This window comes from Manacus candei, unplaced genomic scaffold (assembly GCF_025592945.1).
Source record: "Manacus candei isolate 608988 ecotype Guabito, Panama unplaced genomic scaffold, ASM2559294v1 h1tg000269l, whole genome shotgun sequence".
NCBI classification, from domain to species: Eukaryota; Metazoa; Chordata; class Aves; order Passeriformes; family Pipridae; genus Manacus; species Manacus candei.
Genome location: NW_026138317.1, coordinates 91,057 through 107,330, shown reverse-complemented (window position 1 = coordinate 107,330; position 16,274 = coordinate 91,057). Strand labels below are relative to the sequence as shown.

The 16,274-nt window shown below is 47.0% G+C and overlaps 1 protein-coding gene and 1 long non-coding RNA gene across 2 annotated transcripts in view; both read left to right on the top strand.

The window, feature by feature from the left end:
* The window catches only part of RECQL4 (RecQ like helicase 4), a 41,044-nt gene that overhangs the window by 6,516 nt on the left and 18,254 nt on the right, over positions 1-16,274 (top strand). Inside the window, exons 4-11 of the mRNA XM_051775257.1 lie at positions 1,039-1,167; positions 2,776-2,922; positions 4,698-4,790; positions 4,882-5,018; positions 7,437-7,520; positions 9,947-10,120; positions 13,244-13,432; positions 15,337-15,505. Coding sequence (XP_051631217.1) covers positions 1,039-1,167; positions 2,776-2,922; positions 4,698-4,790; positions 4,882-5,018; positions 7,437-7,520; positions 9,947-10,120; positions 13,244-13,432; positions 15,337-15,505 — 1,122 coding nt within the window. The remainder of the gene's footprint in view (positions 1-1,038; positions 1,168-2,775; positions 2,923-4,697; positions 4,791-4,881; positions 5,019-7,436; positions 7,521-9,946; positions 10,121-13,243; positions 13,433-15,336; positions 15,506-16,274) is intronic.
* On the top strand, positions 2,984-4,667 carry LOC127464780 (uncharacterized). Its single transcript, XR_007901621.1, has 3 exons — positions 2,984-3,117; positions 3,228-3,379; positions 3,746-4,667. It is a non-coding gene; the product is annotated as an uncharacterized LOC127464780 (long non-coding RNA).

Genomic DNA, 16,274 nt, shown 5'->3' with positions numbered 1-16,274 from the left:
CCATTTTTTTGAGGGATTTGGGATCCTTCCCGGGGTTCTGATCCCATTTTTCCAAGCCCGGGAGGGATTTGGGATCATTCCTGGGGTTTTGATCCCATTTTTCCAAGGGTTTTGGGATCGTTCCCAGGGTTCTGATCCCATTTTTCCACATAAAGGGAGGAATTTGGGATCGTTCTTGGGGTTCTGATCCCGTTTTTCTGCCCACAGGGAGGGATTTGGGATCGTTCCCTGGGTTCTGATCCCGTTTTTCCAAGCACAGGGAGGGATTTGGGATCATTCCCGGGGTTCTTATCCTTTTTTTCTGAGGGATTTGGGATCATTCCTAAGGTTTCTGATCCCATTTTTCCGCCCCCAGGGAGGGATTTGGGATCATTCCCAGGGTTCTGATCCCGTTTTTCCAAGCAGAGGGAGGGATTTGGGATCCTTCCTAGGGTTCTGATCCTGTTTTTCTGCCCCTAGGGAGGGATTTGGGATCATTCCCGGGGTTTTTGATCCCGTTTTTCCAAGCACAGGGAGGGATTTGGGATCATTCCCGGGGTTCTGATCCCATTTTTCCAAGGGATTTGGGATCATTCCCAGGGTTCTGATCCCCTTTTTCCAAGGGCAGGGAGGGATTTGGGATCATTCCCGGGTTCTGATCCCATTTTTTCACATAAAGGGAGGGATTTGGGATCATTCCCAGGGTTCTGATCCCGTTTTTCTGAGAGATTTTGAATCGTTCCCGGGGTTTTTGATCTCATTTTTCCACATAAAGGGAGAGATTTGGGATCGTTCCCGGGGTTCTGATCCCATTTTTTTGAGGGATTTGGGATCATTCCCAGGGTTCTGATCCCGTTTTTCCGAGCACAGGGAGGGATTTGGGATCATTCCTGGGGTTCTCATCCCGTTTTTCCAAGGGATTTGGGATCGTTCCCAGGGTTCTGATCCCGTTTTTCCACATAAAGGGAGGGATTTGGGATCGTTCCCGGGTTCTGATCCCATTTTTCCAAGGGATTTGGGATCGTTCCCAGGGTTCTGATCCCATTTTTCCGCCCCCAGGGAGGGATTTGGGATCATTCCCAGCGGGAAACAATCCCAAGGATGAGGAGGAGGAGGATGAGGAGGATCCACTTCCCACTCTGGAAGAAGTGGCTCGAAGGACCAGCAGCGTTTTCCCGGGAATCTCCGGTGAGGGGAGCGAGCTGGGAATGCTCAGGGAAGAGATTCCCGTTGGGAATGAGCTTGGGATGGGGGGTTCGGCCCCAAAAATGCCATTTTTGACCCCAAAAAATGTGGATTTTTTTTTTTTTGTCCTTGGAAATGAGGGATTTGGCCCCAAAAATGTGGATCTGTCACCCAAAAATGGGATTTTTTTCGCCCTAAAAATGGGATTTTTTTTTGCCCTAAAAACGGGGGATTTTGGGCCGGAAAATGAGAGAATTTGGCCCCAAAAATGTGGATTTGTCTCCTAAAAATGGGATTTTTCTCCCTTAAAAGTTGACGTCGGGCCCCAAAAACGGGGATTTTCCTCCTAAAAATGGGGATTTTGCTCCTAAAAACGGGGATTTTCCTCCTAAAAACAGGGATTTTACCCCGAAAAATGCAAATTTTCGTCCTAAAAATGGGGATTTTCCTCCTAAAAATGTGGATTTTCCTCCTAAAAACGGGGATTTTCCTCCTAAAAACAGGGATTTTCCTCCTAAAAATGGGGATTTTCCTCCTAAAAATGGGGATTTTCCTCCTAAAAACAGGGATTTTCCTCCTAAAAATGTGGATTTTCCTCCTAAAAACAGGGATTTTCCTCCTAAAAATGGGGATTTTCCTCCTAAAAACAGGGATTTTCCTCCTAAAAATGCGAATTTTCCTCCTAAAAATGGGAAATTTTTGGCTGGAAAATGAGGAATTTGTCCCCAAAAATGTGGATTTGTCTCCTAAAAATGGGATTTTTCTCCCTTAAAAGTTGACGTCGGGCCCCAAAAACGGGGATTTTCCTCCTAAAAACGGGGATTTTCCTCCTAAAAATGGGGATTTTCCCCAAAAAAACAGGGATTTTCCTCCTAAAAACGGGGATTTTCCCCCAAAAAACAGGGATTTTCCTCCTAAAAATGGGGATTTTCCTCCTAAAAACAGGGATTTTCCTCCTAAAAATGGGAATTTTCCTCCTAAAAATGGGAAAGTTTTGGCTGGAAAATGAGGAATTTGTCCCCAAAAATGTGGATTTGTCTCCTAAAAATGGGATTTTTCTCCCTTAAAAGTTGACGTCAGGCCCCAAAAACGGGGATTTTCCTCCTAAAAATGGGGATTTTCCTCCTAAAAATGGGGATTTTCCTCCTAAAAATGTGGATTTTACTCCTAAAAATGGGGATTTTCCTCCTAAAAACGGGGATTTTCCTCCTAAAAACAGGGATTTTCCTCCTAAAAATGGGGATTTTTCTCTTCAAAATGGGGATTTTCCTCCTAAAAATGTGGATTTTGCTCCTAAAAATGTGGATTTTCCTCCTAAAAATGTGGATTTTGCTCCTAAAAACAGGGATTTTCCTCCTAAAAATGGTGATTTTTCTCTTAAAAATGGGGATTTTCCTCCTAAAAACAGGGATTTTCCCCCCAAAAATGCAAATTTTCGTCCTAAAAATGCGGATTTTCCCCCTAAAACCGGGGATTTTGCCCCTGAAAATGCAGATTTTCAGCCCAAAAATGCGAATTTGGGCTCCTCCAACCCCTCCTTTGGCCCCTCCTTTGCCCGGGAAATCGGGAAAAGCCCCTTTGGATCCCGACCCTTCCCCTCCTCCCTCCCAGGGAGCGGATCCCACCCGCCGGAATCCTCCCGGAACCTTCTGGAATCTCCTCCTCTCCCGGACACCCTGAGGCCGGAATTCCATCCCTGCCCTCCCCCAGCGCCCGTGGAGCCCCTTTACAGCCCGGGACCGGGCGGGGAAGTGCCGGGTAAAAACCGGGAGCGGCGGCTCCGGGTGGGAATGCTGGGGAATATCCCAGTGTCCCAGAGCCTTCCCATCCCGTTAACCAGTGATCCCAAATCCCAGTGTCCCAGATCCAGGCCCTTCCCATCCCATTAAGCACTGATCCCAAATCCCAGTGTCCCAGCTCTGGGTCCTTCCCATCCTATTAACTGGAGTCCCAGTGTCCCAGATCCAGGCCCTTCCCATCCCATTAACCACTGATCCCAAATCCCAACATCCCAGCTCCCCATCCTTCCCATCCCATCTCCATCCACTGATCCCAAATCCCAGTGATCCCAGATCCAGCTCCTTCCCATCCCATCTCCATCCCATAATCCCATATCCCAATGTCCCAGATCCAGCTCCTTCCCATCCCATCTCCATCCCATGATCCCAAATCCCAGTGTCCCAACTCTGGGTCCTTCCCATCCCATCTCCATCCAGTGTTCCCAAATCCCAGTGTCCCAGTTCTGGGTCCTTCCCATCCCATTAACCAGTGATCCCACATCCCAGTGTCCCAGATCCAGGCCCTTCCCATCCCATTAACCACTGATCCCAAATCCCAACATCCCAGCTCCCCATCCTTCCCATCCCATCTCCATCCACTGATCCCAAATCCCAGTGATCCCAGATCCAGGCCCTTCCCATCCCATCTCCATCCCATGATCCCAAATCCCAGTGTCCCAGATCCAGGTCCTTCCCATCCCATGATCCCAAATCCCAGTGTTCCCAGATCCAGGTCCTTCCCATCCCATTACCATTGATCCTGGTGTCCCAGAGCTGGGTCTTTTCCATCCTGGCTCCATCAGGTGATCCCAAATCCCAGTGTCCCAGATCCAGGTCCTTCCCATCCCATTAACCAGTGATCCCAAATCCCAGTGTCCCAGATCCAGGCCCTTCCCATCCTATCTCCATCCCATGATCCCAAATCCCAGTGTCCCAGCTCTGGGTCCTTCCCATCCCATCTCCATCCACTGATCCCAAATCCCAGTGTCCCAGATCCAGGCCCTTCCCATCCCATCTCCATCCAATGATCCCAATCCCAGTGTCCCAGATCCAGGCCCTTCCCATCCCATTAACTGGAGTCCCAGTGTCCCAGATCTGGGTCCTTCCCATCCCGTGTCCATCCAGTGATCCCAAATCCCAGTGTCCCAGCTCCAGGCCCTTCCCATCCCATGATCCCAAATCTCAGTGTCCCAGTTCTGGGTCCTTCCCATCCCATTAACCAGTGATCCCAAATCCCAGTGTCCCAGTTCTGGGTCCTTCCCATCCCATCTCCATCCACTGATCCCAAATCCCAGTGTCCCAGATCCAGGCCCTTCCCATCCCATCTCCATCCAATGATCCCAATCCCAGTGTCCCAGATCCAGGCCCTTCCCATCCCGTGTCCATCTGGTGATCCCAAATCCCAACATCCCAGCTCCCCATCTTTCCCATCCCATGTCCATCTGGTGATCCCCAATCCCAGTGTCCCAGATCCAGGCCCTTCCCATCCTATCTCCATCCCATGATCCCAAATCCCAACATCCCAGATCCAGGCCCTTCCCATCCCATCTCCATCCAGTGGTGCCAAATCCCAGTGTCCCAGATCCAGCTCCTTCCCATCCCATGATCCCAAATCCCAGTGTCCCAGATCCAGGCCCTTCCCATCCCATGATCCCAAATCCCAGTGATCCCAGCCCCAGCCCCTTCCCACCCCACCTCCATCCCTCTCCGTGTCCCCCCCCCCGACCCTCCCTCTCCCCGGATTCCCTCCCGCAGATCCCCCGGCGGAGGTTCTGGAAGCCCTGAGGGATTTGGGACACTCCTCCTTCCGCCCGGGCCAGGCCGGGGCCGTCATGCGGATCCTCTGCGGTGGGAGTCGCTCCCCCCAGCCCCTTTTCCCGACCTCCCCCGTGCCGTTGAACCTTCCAGGAATTCCCAGTTTTTTTTGGTTTTCCCCCAGGACTGTCCACGCTGGTGGTGCTGCCCACGGGGATGGGCAAATCCCTGTGCTACCAGCTGCCCGCCCTGCTCTTCCACCGGCGCCGCCGGGCGATCGCCCTCGTCCTGTCCCCGCTCGTGGCCCTCATGGACGACCAGGTACCGACGCCGGGGAGGTGGGAGGGCTGGGGCACGGAATTCCCGGGATGTGGGAGGGCTGGGACACGGAATTCCTGGGACGTGGGAGGGTTGGGATATGGAGTTCCCGGGATGTGGGAGGGTTGGGATATGGAGTTCCCGGGACGTGGGAGGGTTGGGATATGGAATTCCCAGGACGTGGGAGGGCTGGGGCACGGAATTCCTGGGACGTGGGAGGGTTGGGATATGGAATTCCTGGGATGTGGGAGGGTTGGGATATGGAGTTCCTGGGACGTGGGAGGGTTGGGACGTGGAAGGGTTGGGATATGGAATTCCTGGGACATGGGGTTCCCAGGACATGGAATTCCCAGGACATAGAAGGGTTGGGACATGGAAGGGTTGGGATATGGAATTCCCTGGACATAGGAGGGTTGGGATATGGAGTTCCCAGGGCATGGAATTCCTGGGACGTGGAAGGGCTGGGACGTGGAAGGGTTGGGATATGGAAGGGTTGGGATATGGAAGGGTTGGGATGTGGAAGGGTTGGGATATGGAAGGGTTGGGATATGGAAGGGTTGGGATATGGAAGGGTTGGGATATGGAAGGGTTGGGACATGGAAGGGTTGGGATATGGAAGGGTTGGGATATGGAAGGGTTGAGACATGGAAGGGTTGGGATATGGAAGGGTTGGGATATGGAAGGGTTGGGATATGGAAGGGTTGGGATATGGAAGGGTTGAGACATGGAAGGGTTGGGATATGGAAGGGTTGAGACATGGAATTCCCAGGACATGGAATTCCTGGGACACGGAATTGCCAGGACACGGAAGGGCTGGGACATGGAAGGGTTGGGATATGGAGTTCCTGGGACACGGAATTCCTGGGACGTGGAAGGGCTGGGACGTGGAATTCCCAGGACATGGAATTCCTGGGATGTGGGAGGGCTGGGACATGGAATTCCCAGGACATGGAATTCCTGGGACGTGGGAGGGCTGGGACATGGAGTTCCTGGGATGTGGGAGGGTTGGGATATGGAAGGGTTGGGATATGGAGTTCCTGGGACGTGGAAGGGCTGGGACGTGGGAGGGTTGGGATGTGGAAGGGTTGGGATATGGAAGGGTTGGGATATGGAGTTCCTGGGACGTGGAAGGGCTGGGACGTGGGAGGGTTGGGATGTGGAAGGGTTGGGATATGGAAGGGTTGGGATATGGAGTTCCTGGGACGTGGAAGGGCTGGGACGTGGGAGGGTTGGGATATGGAATTCCTGGGACATGGAAGGGTTGGGACATGGAAGGGTTGGGATATGGAGTTCCCAGGACATGGAAGGGCTGGGACATGGAAGGGCTGGGACACGGAATTCCCGGGACATGGAATTCCCGGGACATGGAATTCCCGGGACATGGAATTCCTGGGACGTGGAATTCCTGGGACGTGGAATTCCTGGGACATGGAAGGGTTGGGATATGGAAGGGTTGGGACGTGGGAGGGTTGGGATATGGAAGGGCTGGGACATGGAAGGGTTGGGATATGGAATTCCTGGGACACGGAATTCCTGGGACACAGAATTCCCAGGCACAATCCCACTTTTCCTGATGCCTCCTGCCCGACTGGGGAGTGCTGGGAGGTCACGGAATGTCCCCGGGCCTGGAGGGTGGTGGGGATGGGGCGGGATCCAGGTGGGATCCGTCACCAGGGGTTGGATCCGGGGTTGGATCTGGGGTTGGATCCGGGGTCGGATCCGGAATCTGGGGTTGGATCTGGGATTGGATCCGGGGTTGGATCCGGTGTCGGATCTGGGGTTGGATCCGGGGTTGGATCTGGGGTTGGATCTGGGGTTGGATCTGGGGTTGGATATGGGGTGGGACCCGGGGTTGGATCCAGGTTTGGATCCGGGATCTGGGGTTGGATCTGGGGTTGGATCTTGGGTTGGATCCGGGGTTGGATCCGGGGTTGGATCTGGGGTTGGATCCGGGATCTGGGGTTGGATCCGGGGTCGGATCCGGGGTTGGATCTGGGGTTGGATCTGGGGTTGGATTCCAGTTGGATCCGGGGTTGCATCCGGGGTTGGATCTGGGGTTGGATCTGGGGTTGGATCTGGGGTTGGATCTGGGGTTGGATCCGGGGTTGCATCCGGGGTTGGATCTGAGGTTGGATCTGGGGTCGGATCTGGGATTGGATCTGGGGTCGGATCTGGGGTCGGATCTGGGGTTGGATCCGGGGTTGGATCTGGGGTTGGATCCGGGGTTGGATCCGGGGTTGGATCCAGGGTTGGATCCGGGATTTGGGGTTGGATCTGGGGTTGGATCCGGGATCTGGGGTTGGATCTGGGGTCAGATCCTGGTTGGATCTGGGATTTGGGGTCGGATCCCGGTTGGATCCCGGTCTGATCCCGGTTTCATGGAGGCTCCCGGCGGATTTCCCGTCCCCGTCCCCGTTCCAGGTCTCGGGGCTCCCCCGCTCCCTCCGGGCCGTCTGTGTCCATTCCCACATGTCCCGGTCCCAGCGGGAATCCGCCCTGGAAAAGGTGAGGCCCCGGATTCTCCCGCCCCGAGGCTTCCCCGGGAACGATTCCCAACTCATCCCGCTCTTCCCACGGGAAAAACCTCGGGAATGGGGGTTCTGACCCGAAAAGAGAAGGTTGGAGCCCAAAAAATGGGGATTTTGACCCAAAAAAATGAGGGATTCGGTCGGAAAAAGGAAGTTTTAGGGCCTAGAAATGGGGAGTTTGGGCCTAGAAAGGAGGGATTTGGCCTCAAAACTGTGGATTTTAGGCCCTAAAATCCTAATTTTTCTCCCTCAAGATGGACATTGTACCCTAAAAATGTGGATTTGGGCCTGGAAAATGAGGGATTTTTGCCCAAATCCTTAATTTAGACCCTAAAAATGTGGATTTTGTCCCAGAAAATGTGGATTTGGGCCCAGAAAATGAGGGATTTTCCCCCAAATCCTGAATTTTTGACCCTAAAAATGTGCATTTTCTCTTGAGAAAAATAGAGGTTGGAACCTGAAAATGTGGATTTGGGCCTTGAAAGGAGGGTTTGGCCTCAAAACTGTGGATTTTAGACCCTAAAATCCTGATTTTTCTCCCTCAAGATGGACATTGTACCCTAAAAATGTGGATTTGGACCTGGAAAATGAGCAATTTTTCCCTAAATGCTGAAATTAGACCCTAAAAATGTGGATTTGGGCCTGGAAAATGTGGATTTGGGCCCAGAAAATGAGGAATTTTTCCTCAAATCCTTAATTTAGACCCTAAAAATGTGGATTTTGTCCCGGAAAATGTGGATTTTGTCCCAGAAAATGAGGGATTTTTCCCCAAATCCTGAATTTAGACCCTAAAAATGTGGATTTTGTCCCAGAAAATGAAGGATTCTGCCCCAAAATCCTGAATTTTAGACCCCAAAAATGTGATTTTCTCTCCTGAAAATGGAGGCGCTGGGCATTCCAAACCTTTCGCCCTCCGGCATCCCGGGAATGATTCCCAACTCATCCCGCTCTTCCCACGGGAAAAACCTCGGGAATGGGGGTTCAGACCCGAAAAGTGAAGGTTGGAGCCAAAAAATGGGGATTTAGACCCAAAAAAATGAGGGATTTGGTCTCAAAAATGAAGTTTTAGGGCCTAGAAATGTGGATTTTGGACCTGGAAAGGAGGGATTGGGCCTCAAAACTGTGGATTTTAGACCCTGAAATTCTGGGTTTTCTGCCTCAAAATAGACATTATACCCTAAAAATGTGGATTTGGGCCCAGAAAATGGGGGATTTCTCCCCAAATCCTGAATTTTTGACCCTAAAAATGTGGATTTTGGCCCGGAAAATGAAGGATTTTTGCCCAAATCCTTAATTTAGACACTAAAAATGTGGAATTTGTCCCAGAAAATGTGGAGTTGGGCCCAGAAAATGAGGGATTTTTCCCCAAATCAAGAATTTTTGACCCTAAAAATGTGAATTTTCTCCTGTGAAAAATAGAGGTTGGAGCCTAAAAATGTGGATTTTGGCTCAGAAAATGAGGGATTTTTCCCCAAATCAAGAATTTAGACCCTAAAAATGTGGATTTTGTCCTGGAAATGGGCCTCAAAAATGTGGATTTTAGACCCTGAAATTGGGATTTTTGTCTCCTAAAAGTAGATTTTGGAGCCAAAACTGTGGATTTTGACCCGGAAAATGAGGGATTCGGTCTCAAAAATGTGGGTTTAGACACAATTTTCCCACCAAAACATTAAGGTTTGAGCCTGAAAATGTGGATTTTTGGGCCCAGAAAATGAGGAATTTGGTCTCAAAAATGAGGTTTTAGAACCTGAAAATGTGGATTTTATCCTGGAAAATGAGGGATCTGACTTGAAAAATGAGGCCAAAACTTGATTTTTTTTTTTCCTCTCCTGGAAAATGGAGGTTGGAGCCTCCCAGGCCTAATTCCCAGGCCTAATTCCCAGGCCTAATTCCCAGGCCTAATTCCCAGGCCTAATTCCCGGGCCTAATTCCCAGAACTAATTCCAGGGCCTAATTCCCGGGCCTAATTCCTGGGCCTAATTCCCAGGCCTAATTCCCAGGCCTAATTCCCAGGCCTAATTCCCAGGACTAATTCCCAGTCCTAATTCCCAGGACTAATTCCCAGACCTAATTCCCAGGACTAATTCCCAGTCCTAATTCCCAACCGTAATTCCCAGCCCTAATTCCCAGCCCTAATTCCCAGTCCTAATTCCCGGCCCTAATTCCCGGCCCTAATTCCCGGTCCTAATTCCCAGGCCTAATTCCCGGCCCTAATTCCCAGCCCTAATTCCCAGCCCTAATTCCCAGCCCTAATTCCCAGGCCTAATTCCCAGTCCTAATTCCCGGGCCTAATTCCCAGTCCTAATTCCCAGCCCTAATTCCCAGCCCTAATTCCCAGGCCTAATTCCCGAGCCTAATTCCCGGCCCCAATTCCCGGCCCTAATTCCCGGCCCTTCCCCTCAGGTGCGTGCCGGCGAGGTGCAGGTGCTGCTCCTGTCCCCGGAGGCTCTGCTGGGCTCGGCCTTCCTGCCGGGCCGGGCTCGGCTCCCGCCCGTGGCCTTCGCCTGCCTGGACGAGGCCCACTGCGTGTCCCAGTGGTCCCACAACTTCCGGCCCGCCTACCTCCGCTGCTGCAAGGTGACGGAGAGCGGGACGACCCAACGGGAGCGGGAAAAACTCACCAGGCCTCAGCAGGCCTCGCTAGGCCTCACTAGGCCTCAGCAGGCCTTACTAGGCCTTACTAGGCCTCACTAGGCTTCACCAGGCCTTACCAGGCCTTACTAGGCCTCACTAGGCCTCACTAGACCTCACTAGGCCTCACTAGGTCTCACTAGGCCTCACTAGGCCTTACTAGGCCTCACTAGGTCTCACTAGGCCTCACCAGGCCTTACTAGGCCTCACTAGACCTCACTAGGCCTCACTAGGTCTCACTAGGCCTCACTAGGCCTTACTAGGCCTCACTAGGTCTCACTAGGCCTCACCAGGCCTTACCAGGCCTCACTAGGCTTCACTACGCCTCACTAGGCCTCACTAGGCCTCACCAGGCCTTACCAGGCCTCACCAGGCCTCACTAGACCTCACTAGGCCTCACTAGATATATATACAATTTCCAAAGGAAAAGGGAAAGGGAAAGGGAAGGGAAAAAAAGGAACAAAACCAAAATAAAATATATATATATAAATCAAAAGCCCAAGATCTGGCAACTAAAAGAATTAGCAAAAGAATATCTTACTACTCTCCTTGGGACAATGGAATGACCGCCGGCAACCTCCGTCTCCCAAGGTTGGCCAGGCCTTACCAGGCCTCACTAGGCCTCACTAGGCCTTACCAGGCCTCACTAGGCCTCACTAGGCCTCACTAGGCCTTACTAGGCTTCACCAGGCCTCACCAGGCCTCACCAGGCCTCACCAGGCCTCACCAGGCCTCACTAGGCCTCACCAGGCCTCACTAGGCTTCACCAGGCCTTACTAGGCTTCACCAGGCCTCACTAGGCCTCACTTTATATATATATACATATACATATATATATACACACAATTTTCAAAGGGAAAGGGAAGGGAAAAAAAGGAACAAAACCAAAATAAATTGAATATATTTTCATATGTATATATTTTTATATGTATGCATTTTTATATGTCTATATTTTTATATGTCTATATTTTTCAATGTCTATATTTTTATATGTCTATATTTTTATATGTATATATTTTTATATATTTTTCAACGTCTATATTTTTATATACATTTTTATATATTTTTCACTGTCTATATTTTTATATATATTTTTAGATATTTTTCAACGTCTATATTTTTATATGTCTATATTTTTATATGTCTATATTTTTATATATTTTTTTATATATTTTTCACTGTCTATATTTTTATATATTTTCCACTGCCTATATTTTTATATATATTTTTATATATTTTTCACTGTCTATATTTTTATATATTTTTCACTGTCTATATTTTCATATGTCTATATTTTCATATCCATTTTTAGATATTTTTCCCTGTCTATATTTTTCACTGTCTATATTTTTATATATATTTTTATATATTTTTCCCTGTCTATATTTTCATATATCTATATTTTTATATCCATTTTTAGATATTTTTCACTGTCTATATTTTTATATGTCTATATTTTCATATCCATTTTTAGATATTTTTATATATATTTTTATATATTTTTCACTGTCTATATTTTTATATATTTTTATATACATTTATATATATTTTTCACTGTCTATATTTTTATATACATTTATATATATATTTTTCACTGTCTATATATTTATATATTTTTCACTGTCTATATTTTTGTATGTCTATATTTTTCACTGTCTATATTTATATATATTTTTCACTGTCTATATTTTTATATGTCTATATTTTTATATACATTTATATATATATTTTTCACTGCCTATATTTTAATATATTTTTCACTGTCTATATATTTATATATTTTTCACTGTCTGTATTTTTATATATTTTTATATACAATTTTATATATTTTTCACTGTCTATATATTTATATGTCTATATTTTTATATACATTTATATATATATTTTTCACTGTCTATATATTTATATATTTTTCACTGTATATTTTTATATATATTTTTATATATTTCTATATACATTTATATATACGTTTTTCCCTGTCTATATTTTTCTATATTTTTATATATTTTTCACTGTCTATATTTTTATATGTCTATATTTTTATATATTTTTATATATATATTTATATATTTTTCCCTGTCTATATTTTTATATATTTTTTCACTGTCTATATTTTTATATATATTTTTATATATTTTTTCAATGTCTATATTTTTCAATGTCTATATTTTTATATGTCTACACTTTTCAATATCTATATTTTTATATATATTTTTATATATATATTTATATATTTTTCCCTGTCTATATTTTTATATATTTTTCCCTGTCTATATTTTTATATATTTTTATATACCATTTTATATATTTTTCCCTGTCTATATTTTTATATATTTTTATATATATTTTTATATATTTTTCCCTGTCTATATTTTCATATATCTATATTTTCATATCCATATTTATATATTTTTCCCTGTCTATATTTTTCACTGTCTATATTTTCATATCCATATTTATATATTTTTCCCTGTCTGTATTTTTTAACCCCGGGATTTTCCCCCCCAACAGGCCTCGCTAGGCCTCAGCAGGCCTCGCTAGGCCTCACCAGGCCTTACTAGGCTTCACCAGGCCTCACTAGGCCTCACCAGGCCTCACTAGGCCTCACTTTATATATATATACATATACATATATATATACACACAATTTTCAAAGGGAAAGGGAAAGGGAAGGGAAAAAAAGGAACAAAACCAAAATAAATAATATATATTTTCATATGTATGTATTTTCATATGTATATATTTTTATATGTATGTATTTTTATATGTAAATATTTTTCCCTGTCTGTATTTTTTAACCCCGGGATTTTCCCCCTCAGCAGGCCTCACTAGGCCTCAGCAGGCCTCACTAGGCCTCACCAGGCCTCACTAGGCCTCACTTTATATATATATACATATACATATATATATACACACAATTTTCAAAGGGAAAGGGAAGGGAAAAAAAGGAACAAAACCAAAATAAAATAAATATATTTTCATATGTATATATTTTTATATGTATGTATTTTTATATGTAAATATTTTTCCCTGTCTGTATTTTTTAACCCCGGGATTTTCCCCCCCCAGGTTCTCCGGGAGCGTTGGGGCGTTCGGTGCTTCCTGGGCCTGACGGCCACGGCCACGGCGGCCACGGCTCGGGACGTGGGGAGGCACCTGGGAATTCCCAGGGATGCGGGAATTCCCAGGGATCCGGGAATGCCGGCCGTGCCGGAAAACCTGCGGCTCTCCGTGTCCATGGACAGGGACCGGGATCGGGTCGGGATCGGGGAACGGCGGGAACGAGGGCGGGGGGGGGGAATGGGGTCGGAAATGTGGGAATTGGGTTGGAAAATGTGGGAATTGGGTCGGGAAATGTGGGAATTGGGTCGGAAATGGGGGAATGGGCTCAGAAAATGTGGGAATTGGGTCGGAAAATGTGGGAATTGGGTTGGAAAATGAGGGAATGGGCTCTGAAAATATGGGAATTGACCCTGAAAATGTGGGAATTGACTCTGAAAATCTGGGAATTGATGCTCAAAAATGTGGGAATTGGTTCTCAAAATGTGGGAATTGAGCCTGAAAATGTGGGAAAGGACCCGGAAAAATGCGGGAATTGAGTCTCAAAAATGTGGGAATTGACTCTCAACATGTGGGAATCAACTCTGAAAATGTGGGAATTGGGTCGGAAAATGTGGGAATTGGGTCGGGAAATGTGGGAATTGGGTCGGAAAATGTGGGAATCGGGTCGGAAAATGTGGGAATGGGCTCGGAAAATGTGGGAATGGGGTATGAAAATGTGGGAATGGGCTCGGAAAATGGGGGAATTGGGTCTGAAATGAGGGAATTGGGTCTGAAAATGTGGGAATTGGCTCGGAAAATGTGGGAATTGACGCTGAAAATGTGGGAATTGGGCTCGGAAAATGTGGGAATTGGGCTCGGAAAATGTGGGAATGGGTTCTGAAAAATCTGGGAATTGACTCTCAACATGTGGGAATTGGCCCTGAAAATGTGGGAATTGATCCTGAAAATGTGGGAATGGGCTCTGAAAAAACTGGGAATTGACTCTGAAAATGTGGCAATTGACTCTCAAAATGTGGAATTGACTTTGAAAAAACTGGGAATGGGCTCTGAAAATGTGGGAATTGACTCAAAAATGTGGGAATTGAGTCTCAAAATGTGGGAATGGGCTTGGAAAATGTGGGAATTAACTCAAAAATGTGGGAATTGACTTTGAAAATGTGGGAATTGGGTCTGAAAATGTGGGAATTGGGTCGGAAAATGTGGGAATGGGCTCTCAAAATGGGGGAATTGACCCTGAAAATGTGGGAATTGACTTTGAAAAAACTGGGGATTGACTCTGAAAATCTGGGAATTGAGTCTCAAAATGTGGGAATTGAGTCTCAAAATGTGGGAACTGGCTCTGAAAATGTGGGAATGCACCCGGAAAAATGTGGGAATTGAGTCTCAAAATCTGGGAATAGACTTTGAAAAAACTGGGAATTGACTCTGAAAATGTGGGAATTGACTCTCAAAAATCTAGGAATTGGTTCTCAAAATGTAGGAATGTGCTCTGAAAATGTGGGAATTGACTCTGAAATGAGGGAATCAACTCTGAAAATGTGGGAATTGGCTCCGAAAAAACTCGGAGTTGGCTCTGAGAATTTGGGAATTGACTCTCAAAATGTGGGAATTGACCCTAAAAATGTGGGAATCGACTCTGAAAATGTGGGAATTGGCTCTCAAATTGAAGGAATTGACTTTGAAAAAAAATGGGAATTGACTCTGAAAATGAGGGAAATGACTCTCAAAATGTGGGAATTGACTCTCAAAAATGTGGGAATTGACCCTGAAAATGTGGGATTTGCCTCTGGAAATGTGGGAATTGCCCCTGGGAATGTGGGAATTGCCTCTGAAAATGTGGGAATTGCCTCTGGAAATGTGGGAATTGCCTCTGGAAATGTGGGAATTGCCCCTGGGGATGTGGGAATTGCCCCTGGGAATGTGGGAATTGCCTCTGAAAATGTGGGAATTGCCCCTGGGAATGTGGGAATTGCCTCTGGAAATGTGGGATTTGCCCCTGGGAATGTGGGAATTGCCTCTGGAAATGTGGGAATTGCCCCTGGGGATGTGGGAATTGCCTCTCCCATGGAAGGCTGGAACTCCCTGTTGTTTCCCCGCAGGCCCTGCTCTCCCTGCTCCGGGGGGATCGGTTCGGCTCCCTGGATTCCATCCTGGTGTTCTGCACGCGCCGGGAGGACACGGAGCGCGTGGCCGCCCTCATCCGAACCCACATCCCGGCAACTCCCCGCCCGGAGCCGCCCGGAGCCCGCGGGGGCAGCGCAGGGAAAGGTGGGAATTGAGTCTCAAAATCTGGGAGCTGACTCTTTAAAATTTGGGAATCAGCTCTTTAAAATTGGGGAATTGACTCTCAAAAATTTGACTCTGAAAATGTGGGAATTGACTCCCAAAAGGGGGGATTTGACTCTCAAAATTAGGGAACTGATTCTCAAAATGTGGGAATTGACTCCCAAAATCCAAGAATTGACTCCTAAAATCCAGGAATTGACTCTCAAAAATCTGGGAATTGACTCTCAGAAATGTGGGAATTGACTCTCAAAATTTAAGCCTGAAAATGTGGGAATTGACCCTGAAAATGTGGGAATGGACTCTTAATATGTGGGAATTGACTCTCAAAATGTGGGAATTGACTCTCAAAGAGAGGGATTTGACCCTGAAAATGTGGGAATTGACACTGAAAAATGTGGGAATTGACTTTCAAAATGTGGGAATTGACTCCCAAAATGTGGGAATTGCCTCTCAAAATGAGGGATTTGACTCCCAAAGGAGCGCGTGGCCGCCCTCATCCGAACCCACATCCCGGGAATTCCCGGCCCGGAACCCCCCGGAGCCCGCGGGGGCAGCGCAGGGAAAGGTGGGAATTGAGTCTCAAAATCTGGGAGCTGACTCTCGAAATGTGGGATTTAACTCCCAAAATGTGGGAATCGACTCGCAAAAATCTGGGAATTGACTCTCAAAATGTGGGATTTGACTCTCAATATTTGACCATGAAAATGTGGGAATGGACTCTCAAAACTTAAGCCTGAAAATGTGGGAATTG